At 38.6% G+C, this 12,329-nt stretch overlaps 3 protein-coding genes, 1 long non-coding RNA gene and 1 other non-coding gene across 5 annotated transcripts in view; 3 read left to right on the top strand and 2 right to left on the bottom strand.

The window, feature by feature from the left end:
- LOC116059828 overlaps positions 1–2,632 on the bottom strand; it is a 24,460-nt gene extending 21,828 nt beyond the window's left edge. The window contains exon 1 of the long non-coding RNA XR_004107387.2: positions 2,606–2,632. This is a non-coding gene — a long non-coding RNA (uncharacterized LOC116059828). The remainder of the gene's footprint in view (positions 1–2,605) is intronic.
- Positions 1–9,525, top strand: part of patl1 (PAT1 homolog 1, processing body mRNA decay factor) — a 52,276-nt gene extending 42,751 nt beyond the window's left edge. Inside the window, exon 21 of the transcript XR_004107386.2 lies at positions 9,468–9,525. The gene's annotated coding sequence lies outside the window, so the exon portion shown is untranslated. The remainder of the gene's footprint in view (positions 1–9,467) is intronic.
- trnar-ucu lies at positions 5,050–5,141 on the top strand. Its single transcript is given in 2 exon segments — positions 5,050–5,086; positions 5,106–5,141. It is a non-coding gene; the product is annotated as a tRNA-Arg (tRNA).
- Positions 6,394–11,433, top strand: LOC116059827 (fibrinogen-like protein 1). The gene is made up of 7 exons (XM_031313091.2): positions 6,394–6,564; positions 7,517–7,685; positions 9,308–9,467; positions 9,673–9,770; positions 9,852–9,940; positions 10,771–10,967; positions 11,156–11,433. Exons 1-7 carry the CDS (start codon positions 6,508–6,510, stop codon positions 11,388–11,390), a joined length of 1,005 nt encoding a protein of 334 aa, XP_031168951.1. The 5' UTR covers positions 6,394–6,507; the 3' UTR covers positions 11,391–11,433.
- The window catches only part of LOC116059825 (microtubule-associated tumor suppressor 1 homolog), a 90,038-nt gene continuing 88,424 nt past the window's right edge, over positions 10,716–12,329 (bottom strand). Inside the window, exon 19 of the transcript XR_004897036.1 lies at positions 10,716–11,477. The gene's annotated coding sequence lies outside the window, so the exon portion shown is untranslated. The remainder of the gene's footprint in view (positions 11,478–12,329) is intronic.

Here is a 12,329-nt window from a genome sequence, read left to right as displayed (position 1 = left end):
TGACACATGCCTTTGGTATGGGAGATCTGGGTTATACCCACTGTGATACATCAACCAATGTGTCCCTGAGGAAGACACTTAACCCATAGTGCTCCAGAGGCGTGCAACCTCTGGAGCAAACATCAGCTAAATGACATGTAATGTAATGATTCAACATGTTCCACTGCGGGGTCAATCACTAAGAACATGTCTTGCAGTGGGTTCTTGCCATGCAAGTGACTGTAGAATGACAGAGTCTACAAATAAAGCTGAGTAATAAAAGATTATAACTCAGCTTTATTTGCTGGCAAATCACAATCAACAACAATCAACAGGCAACAAGCGGCAACTGGTAGTCATGAGCACAATGTAGGTTCTGTCGTAAAGCAGTGTAACACTGTCGAAACAACTGTTGTAACATTCTAGACTTGGTATAATGCCATCCACATGCATAAATGACAGTGACAAACCTTCAACCTATAGGTCACAACTGCTCTAGGCTTCATTCTGCAGGGAACCTGGTCAGGGAAATGCTTACATGCCTTTCCAAATACTACATCATAATGTTGTAGACTAATCCATGCTTTTCCAAATTTATAAGTAATGATTTTTAATCACGTTACTAAGTATAGTTAAGTATTTGAGTAGTGCCATCATAGCCATACTCTTTCCCACCTGGGTATGAGTAAACAGACAATTTGAAAAAGGAGAGTGTGACTCAGCAGCAACAGCTACCTGAGGTTTAGGTGAGTGTGATGAAAGACTGATGTGTGAGCCTACTTCCCAGGGCGAACCTTGGGGCACATCTTGACGGATTCCATGGGGAAAGGGGAGAGTGAGGCTCGGTTGGGACCACACCCTAGAGACCGCTGTGCAATGCTGCCCAGTTCCTGAACTGTCCCCTCTCAGGCCAGAGGCCATCATCCATCGTCATATATATCATATTTATATATATATATATATATTGTATGTGTTCACTAACAAGTCTAAAACAAGACACCTGCTTAATCTTTCAGCTGAAATTGCAATCAGCAGTGTTCCATTCTGTTTTGAATGCGTGGTTAACAGTTTTGACAGCAGTGTGTTAGCATTTGAACAAAGTGCTGTAAATCCAAAAAAGTCATGGGATAAGTGTTTAGAGTTTTGAAAACTGTGTCAGGCAAAATGAACTAGAGATTGGTTCAGGTGAACTAATGCTGTGCAGACTGTAGTTAGAGTTTTGCACATCTGTCTCCAGTTGTGCCCACTGTGGTGTAGCCATAAAAATCAGTTATCAGAATGTTTATTTTTATGACTCGATCCATAGATAAACTGGTTGCTGGACGCTGAGTATCGCTGAACCCACGGACGGAGCTATAGCATGTTGTTTGAATCATGTGTGTTAACATGGACATGAATATTGTGGTTATGAGGCTTATCCCATTTTTGATCACATTCGGGATATGATGTTTACATGGCAAAAACGTTCCCTCATAGCTGACAGCTGCCTGCTCTGAGCGCATCCACCTCTCTCTCTCTCACAAAACGCTTCAGTAAAAATATTTTCATGATCTGGTCATCATGATATGATAAAAGTACGCTAGGAGCACAATACACAAAATATTATAAGATAAGCTGATTTCTGGCGCAGTAAACTGCTTCAGCAGGCGGTTTTTGTGCATACTATGAAATAGAATAGCTGGTGCCACTGCCTGTGTTATTGCATTTTCTGGGTCACATGATAGTGATATAACCAAAAGATCTATTTGTTTGAAAAACTAATACATAAAAAATATTTTTTTCTTTAAATATTTAGAATATATTAATATTAAGAAACAATTAATTATACAGCAAAATTTGGTAGTGTTACAACTCTACACACACATTTATTTTACTAGGCAGTTGACAACAACACACAGACCAAAACTAAAACAGACATTCCGCACCAGAATGAAAATTTCAAAGGAGATAATACTGGCTTTAGCATTGTTGTCAGAGAAGATAGTATTTCAACTTAGCATGTTACCTTAGTATATGATGACATATTGTGGTGGTCATTTTTTGATTTAATACAATAAATATATTACATATTGTTCCTTTAAGAGTCTTTCTTTCAGGTGCTGATCATTCATGCATGCTAAACACAATCTTGTCTCTGATCATGCCGTTTTCTGAGGCACTGAATTCACAGTCTTTTGACTTTTGCCTGAGTTCAGTCACTCTATTGTGATAGACTCTATCACATAGGATGTACCCAAAACTGGTCACTTGAATAGGCCTACTGTATTTTTGTTAGGCTGGCTCTGAAATCTGTTCTGGGAAACACCGCGATCCGTCACACGTTTTCTTCCTCTCAGAAACTATTCAAAAAGTACTTTCAACTACGTAATACTTAAATGCCAGCCGGGGTTTAAACATGAACATAAAAAACAAACAGTTTAAAAAAAACATTTTAGGAAGAACGGTGTTGGTTTACAAAACTTACAAATTTTTTAGTCACTGTGTGAATACCCCCTGTGTTGAGCAATTGCTCAACACAGGGGGTATTCACACAGGGTATTCATGGTCCACTACTGCCATCTTGTGGGCGGGGGGTTGTCAATTAAAAAAATAAATGATAAAAGGTAGTGGCTAACAAAGACTACACATGTATTCAGAGCACTCACATAAGAACGTAGAGCCGCTAACATTCTAAACTCTGCATTACTCCCACGCATAAACGTAACATTACGTGCCTGTCATTGGCCCGTAGTTGTTTCCAGATTTCTTATCTAGAGTAACTATTCATAGCCTACTTTGCACGTGACGTCACAACTACTGGCTGGCCCAAGTATATCTCGCTGCAGTCTGCGGGAAGGCGGGGCTTGACATCAAGCCCCGCCCACATCCAAGTCAGCCATTTTTTATTTTTTTTTGCTTACGTCATTCCCCATACGCTCGAACGGACCAAGACAGCCTGGTAGAATTTTTTTACTATGAAGAAAATTATTTGGATTGTTTTTTATTTTGAATCTTTTAATTTTATTTGAAAATTTTATATCTATAAATGTAAATGATCTGAAAGAAAACCGAATAGGCTAGTCACCAATTTAAAAATGACATGAAATTATATTTTAAAACTTTAAAAAAGGACTGACAAATAAGAAAGCCATCCAGACTCTGAACATTTACAATGCCTTACAACCTCTTTAATGTAAATTTCATGCGCCCCTTTTTCGTGTATGTATGTATGCATTTAATGTTTTCAATGTGTTTATGGAGCTGTACTTGAATAATAAAGGTTTTTGAAGACAAAAAAAAAAAAAAAAAAAAAGACAGCCTGGTAGAAGCTGATATAGCCTCTTGATTCACATTAGATAGAAACTGATGATGTAGGCTAAACACAAACGATATTTCATGCAACAGTGAAGTTTTCATGTAGTTCCTACTGATTTCTGATTTTGAAATGATATCCAAATTTGAAAAATGGGTCATTTTAAACCTTTAAACCCAATGGTGTGTTGTTTCGTTATGGACTTTCATATTAACAGCAAGAATTCAGTCACAACCAAATGTACAAAGGGGCAATTTTGCTTTAACAATTAACAGGTGAACCAGAAGCATACAGGTGAAACTCGAAAAATTAGAATATTGTGCAAAAGTTAATTTATTTCAGTAATTCAACTTAAAAGGTAAAACTAATTATATAGACTTATTACATGCAAAGCGAGATATTTCCAGCCTGTATTTGTTATAATTTTGATGACTATGGCTTACAGTTTATGAAAACCCTCAGAAAATTTGAATATTGTGAAAAGGTTCAATATTTTAGGCTGAAAGTGTCCCACTCTAATCAGCTAATTAATCAAAAACACCTGCAAAGGGTTCCTGAGTCTTTAAATGGTCTGTCAGTCTGGTTCAATAGAATTCACAATCATGCCAGATGCTCCTCGGATATTACCTGCACAGTAACACACCTAATCTAAGTATTTCAAAAGGTCGAACACACATACAGATGTCTAGATACAGTAAAATCGCTACGTGATTACCGTTATATCCGAGGGTTGAAGTTGCATTTTAACGGGGCAGTGCAAGTTGCGGCTGTGGTTTAGCTGAAGCTAACGCAGCCTGAGCTTTCACGTTACAAAAGGTGTTGACCGTTGACTTAGGTAGCACGCAAACAGTTCATTTACATGTCTACGAGCATGTTAGCAAACTACACCAAAAGTCAAATACTGAGGAATATTGATAGAAAGCAGGGGGAACGAGTAGGCTACTTCCATACTTTTTAGCATTGGCTAATTAGCAACCTGCCTGCCATGATCAGATGTAGCTTCCGAGCTAGCTAGCAGCTAGCCCCAGAAGCTCATGAAAACAAGGCTTTCACCGGAGCAGTCTTACGCTATTTCCGAACCACTCTTTTCGTTTCAAAGTCGGAAATCAAATAAATGGAAAAAGTACACGGGCCCAATTACAGTTCACTGTTGTTGCATGAAATGTCGTTTGTGTTTAGCTTACATCAGTTTCTGTCATCTAATGTGAAACAAGAGGATATCAGCTTTGCTACCGTCTCGGTCCGTTCGAGCGTATGGGGAGACGACGTAGGTAAAAAAAAAAAAAAAAAGACTGACTTGGATGTGGGCGGGGCTTGATGTCAAGCATCATTCTCTTAGCAACGAAATCTAGTAAGCTAATCAAGGATCTTGCCAGGACGTCGCCAGTTTTACCATACAAAAGTTGGTGTTTTGAGGTGAAAACGACATGCCAGATAGTTGTTGGGCGATTGGATGCACTAACCGCCGAGGAGAGAAGCCGGGGTTATGTTTTTACCGGATCCCATCTGATAAGGAGAATCCAGAAAGAAGACAACTATGGATACAGGCTATCAGACGTGCAACCGTTTCAGGAAATAGGACTTGGCAACCTTCACAGTATACACGTATGTGCAGTGATCATTTCATCAAAGATATGTCGTTTTGAGGTTTGTAATGTAATGTCGTGTCAGTAGTGACAGAACGCAGAGACAAAACACAGCTCTGCTGTGTAGAAACAACTTTTGACAATGATATCGAGAGAAGGTTTTTAATGTTTAACGAGTGATATCCAACAGGTGGCTCCGTGGCGCAATGGATAGCGCATTGGACTTCTAGTCAAGCACTTGAGCAGTGATTCAAAGGTTGTGGGTTCGAGTCCCACCGGAGTCGCATTTTTTTTTTTTTCAGTCGCGCACCGTAAAGAGATTTTGTGAAACAAATAGTATGGTGTTGGTCTATGTTGGTTTTACATTAAATGCAGTCACCTAACTTGTGTATCCGAGTGGATCATGGTTCTCTTAGCTAACCTCCGTTTTGCTTTCCTGCTTTCTTGTTATATTTTACTTAGCTTAGCAAAAGTGTGACTTCAGATAACAAACAAGTCACATAGTATTGAGCATAAAAAATGACAAGCTGAAATAAGTACATAAAATTCATACTTAAATCAATGAATGAATAAATATTGGCAATTAAAATATGAAATATGGAAATAGAGAAACATTTAATTAATTGTTGAAGTATTAATTACAGCATATTCATGTTTTGTAAATTTTATTTATTTATTAAAATATATATTTAGTCATCTAATTATGTAAGCTTTTATGTATGTATTTAAATGTGTTTTTGCTGAATAAGTAATTACATTATTCAATTATAATTATATTATATTATTTAATTATAAATATTGGTAATTAATCAGGGAATAAAAAAAATGACTAAATGATTATTTCTACAAACCCACATTTATACTTTTCTATATTTCTACCTTTTTCATTTATTAATTTCGTTTCTGTATTTATGTTAATGAGGTAGATGGTAATCTAATCTTTCAATCTAATCTAACTGTGGCAGGATTGAGTCAGGTCCACTTTGCCTTACAGTGTACCTCATTAACATACAGACACAAATACTGAAATTAAGTTTTAAGTTTTTTAAGTTTATTCGTACATTTATTACTGCCTCTACCAACTTTTTTTATTATTAATTTATGCATTGAATTATTTATGAATGTATGTCAGTATTTATTTATTTTAGCATTTATGTATTGATTTAATCATTGACACATTTTTTGTCTTAAATAATCCCAAATGACAACTGTGTGACAAACAAATAACTACTCTGTTGTTAATAGATTTGTTAATGTTGCTGGAATTACAGACAGTGGAAAAGTGAAATCTTAAATTATAACACACATTCATAATTGGAACATTCGGTCACTGGCATCACCTGTGGTCACATCACATGAGTGAAACTATAGCCAAGTGAAATTATTGTAGGCCCTTTGGCAGTTTGTAGGTTCAGTTTGAGGCATTAGGTATTAGCCGGAGACAATAACTATTTATTCTAGCCACTAGATGGAGGCTATGTGTCAGTCAATGTGCAGTTTAATAATCTCCAGCCATGGTCAAAAAGAGCAGTGAACAATATCAGCCAACAGCCAAACAGGACAGAGGAGAGAGGAAGTCCGTTAGACTCTATAGACAAAGTGAGACAAGAGTCACGAGTGTGGCAGTTTGAGTCAATCAGATCACTGATTATGAAAATGCTGAGGACATCAGTGGCCTTTCTTCTTCACATGGTTGCCTCTCTGGCGGTAAGAAAATCCAACTTATTTTCACTATATCATACTAAACACTATACTCTAATCATTCCATATACAGACAGTTTGGGTTTTCTGAGCGTAGATGTTTGAGATATAAAATGCCAGTTTCAAAAGAGCAGCAATCTCTTTCCTGAAACACTGTCTCTACACTGGATAATCCAAAGACATGACTGGACAGTTTTTATAGGGACTATTTGTTTGGTAAATCAGTAGTTCATATGCAAAACTACTCATAGTGAGCTGTGTGGATTATCCAGAGTAACAGGGATTTTGTTTCTGGAAAGACATGCTGCTATTATGGAAAGACAACATGTCTGGAAAAACATGCTGCCACTCATATTTCTGTATAGTATCTGTATCTGTGTCTTTGTGTCCCAACTGGCAGAGTCAGGTTCTGTCTGAGGTTTCTGTCTGTTTCTGTTGCACCAAATGCTTGCTCTTGGGGGGAATTGTTGGGTCTCTGTATGTTATAGAGTGTAGTCTAGACCTACTCTATCTGTGAAGTTTCCTGAGATAACTTCTGTTATAAATAAAAGTGAATTGAATTATTAATGTTAAAGCAATAGTTGAATACAAACCAGACATGGTAGGACTAGGCCGTACATCTGGTGTGTCTACCGTTTAATGTTGAAAACTGCAGGGATTATAGATTTTTTTTTAAATTCTCATCTCTTCGTTCATCACTTAAACTGTCAAGAAGCCCAACTTGTTTTTTATCTGACCAACTCAAGGAGATTTTAGAAGGTTCATTGTTGATTTTAAACTATAAAAATGCAAAGCCACAGAATGTCAAACATGAAGCATTTATTCTTTGCATAATGGTTGCAGTTTTTATCTGGAAGCAGTAGCTACTGGTTCTGGCTGTTGTATCCCACTACCCTTAAAGTCTGTGTGTATCACTCGATGTACCAGGTACTAATCTTCTCTTTCTGTCTCTTTTCAGGCCCCTGTGCCATGTGAGGAGAATGTGGTCCGTCTGGAAGCAAAGATCCAGGGCCTGATGAATGTGATCAACAACCAGCATCGCTACATCCAGGAGCTCCACAGCAGCCAGGCACAGCATCTGGAGCACATACCCAACTCACACCTGGGCCCTGAGAACCTCTATAGAGGTAGGGAGAGATACATACATTAGCGTTTACTGTATCTGCCTTCACTTCAAAACTTCCTACATTGTGTCACTTGTTGGCTGTCCTAACTGCCTAGCTACCTACAAACCAATCTTTAGTGTTAAAGTGCTAATTAGTATTTTATTAACAGTGGATTAAATGACTAGTTGTAATGTAAAAGGGTTTCGCTTGTAGTGGCAAACCCACAGAGAATAATCACCAACTCTTTTAGCCTCTATCAGCTCATTGTTTTAGTTTTTCAGCCTAAAAACTGTTCATATTAACCTTGTTTACAACTGCAGCAGATGTTTGGTTACATTATAAAGACCCAAACAAAGCTCAAAGAAGAGTGAATATTTAACCTTACATTTATCTAAGCTAAAACAACTTTGTAAGGCTATCATGTCAGGTCTTGGTGTGGAGTTCTCCAACTGAGAGAAACGACGTAGATGGGACGTGAGCAACCTGTCTGAAAGTTGGAAGTCTTCTGGTAGCTGTGCCAAGAGAAATCTCAATCATTCCCAATCTTGCAGAGACGGAGAGCGTAGGTATATGTAAGAAGATAACATAGGCATAGGCTAATTATTGCTAACTAAAATGCTAGTTAACATTAGTAATTAAACTTAAACAGCTAATGTAAGTTGAAATTGCCTGGAAGCTTCTCCTATACTATATGGTAATTCCTCTACTAAGTTGCGTGGTTATGACACAATCGTTAGCCTATTTTTACAAAAACGTCTGCTACGAAGCCATAACGTGAGATACAAGGTAATGGAGACTTTTATACATTGTCGTGTTTCTTTAGAAATAAACAATGGACAAATAAAGGCTTTATACGCTTCAGATGTAAAGTTACTCGCTGTCAAAGTGGTGCCAAAATGAATGGCAGTCAATGGGATGCTAACGGCGGGTGATGGCTTGATAGCAACAAAATGGCTCCATAGGAGCTACGCTTTGCTGAGGCTGGCTTACCCCCTTGGTGGAAGGGAGGGGACAGGATGATGAGGAGGGAGGGGCGAGCTAGCCTTCGTTTAGTTTGAAAATACTTCGAACGTCAACAAGAAGTGACATCACCCATCATCGCTTAGAGCACCTTTCAGCTCCACAAAACTCTCTGTATATTTGTTAGTATGGCTATGTTGACAAAATGGTGTAGTCATCAATTACAATACATCAATTTACAAGATAATTACCTCTTCTGAAGAATCCATCATGTTTTTTAATCCTCCGTGTTAGCAACTGCGTGGAGGAGGGGTGGGGGTGATGCGCGATCACCAAAGGCTTGCGTCATGTGGATGCTCCGACAGTGTTGTTGTCATTACATAGAACTCCTCGTGGGGGCAACAGAAATGACTCACTATAGCTTTAATGCTGCCATTGCCGAGCGGCAGCGTTCTCATGACTTACCACTTGAGTTCCATTGTAAGTCAGCATTAGGCAACATTTCCGCGCTTATCATGACCCTGCAGCTGCTTCACAGGAAAAAAATACTTCCAGCCGCTAGGAATCTCACAAAGATGTAAAGCAAATATGTCTGTGCGTTTCTGTTTGCTTCTATTGCGTTAATACCAATTATTCACCTACATGGTTTTAATATTTTACCTTGTATATCTTTGTGCATACAGACTGCTCTGAGGTGTTTGCAGACGGTAACGTGGCCAGTGGCCTGTATGTGATTCGTCCAGATGCCTCTCCCGCCGCACTGAGTGTCTACTGTGACATGAACAACGGAGGAGGATGGACTGTCTTCCAGAGGAGAAGAGATGGCAAAGAGAACTTTGACAGGTGTGTGTGTGTGTGTGTGTGTGTGTGTGTGTGTGTGTGTGTGTGTGTGTGTGTGTGTAAATCCTATACTCACATCTCAACTACATAATTGTCTCAAAAGAAATGTCAAAGGTGAGAGCTTGCCTCGCTTTTTTGGTTCCTTTTTTTGTGTATAAATTAAATTCTTTCTTGTATATGTGTGTATGTATAATCATTGTGTGCCCAGAGCGTGGGTGGAGTACAAGCATGGATTTGGAGACCTCTATTCCCCTGATGGAGAATTCTGGCTGGGCAATAAACCTCTACATGGTCTCACCTCACAAGGTGTGTGTTTATGTATGTGTGGGTTTGCATGGTTTGTTAGACAGTATGGGATTGTTGCCTGTGTAACTCATTGTTTTCTAGGAAACTACACCCTGCGGATCAACATGGAGGACTTTGAGGGTAATCAGCGCTATGCAGAGTACAAGAACTTTAAAGTGGATGATGAAAAGGTAAAACAGAGACACTGGCAACATTAAAATAGTATGAGAAAGTAAAAAGGCACTTAGTACCATGGTTGAGGGTTGTCTTAAGAGTTATAGCAACAAAAAGCCGATTCCTTCCCACAGGATTCAAGATTTTCAACTAAGTTATCATTCTCTTTTGCAATATTTAACACATTTTTGGAAAATTATATGAATTTCCCCAAACTGGATTAAATCATTAAAGCTTTTGTAATTATATGTCTGTCCACTCTACTCTTTTTCTTTCTTATAAAAACAGCTTATAACCATCTCTCTTCTGATTTGCATTCTTTTTTCTTTAACCTTGCCCTCTCTTTATTTCCCATAACAGTATTCTTATTTAGACTGTTGTATGACCTTCGTTATGGGAACAACAGTAAGGACGTCTGGCTCCAGTCCTGCCAGCTGTTCTCATTTCTTCCTATGCAATCTCCTTTAATCCATTTTTCTTTGTCTTACCATCATACTACTACCCCTTACTGCTACTTAATCTTCCTCTCAACACATTTTCCTCTTCTTATCTCTATCCATTTACTTTTTCCTCCATTTATCCCTATTGCTATCTTTTCCATCCTCTTGTTGGCCTATCTTGATGTCATTTTTAATAATGTGCTCTATTCAGAACAAAACCTCATCACCTCCATCAACCTACAGTATCATATACGTGAATTTAAAATATGTACCATTTTTTGCAGTCCTAAAAGTTTGTTCCTCATTAATGCAAGAATCAGATACTAGTGTAAAATGTAAAAAAGCGCTTTTGCAACATCAACGATTTATTCAAAACTCTTTGCTTTTACTCCCCTGTTCACGGAAAGGACCAGTACCAATTACATGTGAGCGAGTACACTGGGAATGCAGGGAATGCCCTGGCTGATGGGCCCCCCTTTGCTGGGCAGAAATGGACCAGTCCAGGCTTGGGCTCAAGCGGGGTCAAGTTCAGCACCTATGACCACAAGAATGACGGTGACGCTAGGTGTATCAGACACAGCAAGTCAGGCTGGTGGTTCAGCAGGTAATAGACTGATACTTCAGCTTCAGTCTCACTGTGGCATTCAATTCAATTATGCCAAACAACATTATAAGAACAACATGCAAATTAATAATGGAAAATAAAGGGAGAAAAGTTAAAAATGGCAATATACAAACACAAATGAGAGTATATATGTCTAATCTTTTTTTCCTTTTACTTCCTCATCACAGGTGTGATTCAGGCAACTTGAATGGTCACTACTACAAAGGGCCGTACCAAGCAATGGCGGACGACGGGGTGGTGTGGTACACATGGCACGGTTGGTGGTACTCCATCAAATCCGTAGTTATGATGGTACGAGCCGCTGACCTCGAACATCCGCCACTGGTAATTGCGCCGTTACCGGGACAACGTGATTCCAGAAAAGCTGCAGGCAACATCATTGATGTTCCTCATGGCCAATAGGCTGAAGGCAAGTTTGGAAGCAACGCGTCTCCTTACTAGAGCTGAAAAGCTTCCTGTTTTTTTTTGTTTTTTTTTTACACATTTGACCTAAACTTCACATTTTCATCCAAGCCTTTCCTGATCTTTGCTTGTTTGACTTTTTCAAAAAATATATACCATTGCATTTATTTTAATGTTCAAAATAAAACAATGTTGCTTTAATCTAATGTCATATTGTATTTATTCTGTCCAAAATAAAACATGGTGAACTGAGGCAATTTGAGTACATTTGAGGTTTTTCAGGACAAACAGGCCAGTTATCGGTCAGTTACAGAGTCTGGGAGTTGTTCTGGTGATTTTATATGTGACCCAAAGCAAAAACAGATAGTTGTGATTTTAGAGGAGGTGGGGGAGTCGTATGCCTTTGTTAATGAGAGATTTAAAGGAAAAAGTAAAGGGGGAAGGGGGTGAACACTGTCCTGGCCAACACACTTCTTCTGCATATTTGGCTCTGAGATAGTGACGGTCAAATGAAGCGAACCACTGTCTTTATTTTCTGAGCTCACTAGATGGCGCTCTCTGTTCAACAAAGGGTTGAAAACACACTGAATTGCCATTCCTTTAACCTTTTGATTTGAACAGAGAGCGCCATCTAGTGAGCTCAGAAAATAAAGACAGTGGTTCGCAAAGCTTTATTTGACCATCACTACTCTGAGATGCCTGCTCAGATTTAACATCCAAGAGTGATTACATTCCACATAGTTGATTAAGGTAGAGGGTTGTGAGGAGCTTACACAGAGGAACAGATATCCTTTGGATGAAAGGTTCAAAGGTCAGTAAAGGTCAGTTCCTCAAATGAACAAACTGAATATTTTTTCCTGTTTGCCCACAGTAGGACATCAAGTTCATCCACTTCTTTCAGAGGTCCAAAGCAAATTGATTGAAGTGATTGAGCTTCGC

This window comes from Sander lucioperca, chromosome 4 (assembly GCF_008315115.2).
Source record: "Sander lucioperca isolate FBNREF2018 chromosome 4, SLUC_FBN_1.2, whole genome shotgun sequence".
NCBI lineage: Eukaryota > Metazoa > Chordata > Actinopteri > Perciformes > Percidae > Sander > Sander lucioperca.
This window is presented reverse-complemented; position numbering and strand designations above follow the sequence as displayed.

Coding starts and splice junctions, on each gene's coding strand:
- LOC116059827 (XM_031313091.2), top strand. CDS start 6,508: ATGAAAATGCTGAGGACATCAGTGGCCTTTCTTCTTCACATGGTTGCC. Junction 7,686..9,307: donor CCCTGAGAACCTCTATAGAG/GTAGGGAGAGAT, acceptor TTGTGCATACAG/ACTGCTCTGAGGTGTTTGCA. Junction 9,771..9,851: donor ACATGGTCTCACCTCACAAG/GTGTGTGTTTAT, acceptor ATTGTTTTCTAG/GAAACTACACCCTGCGGATC.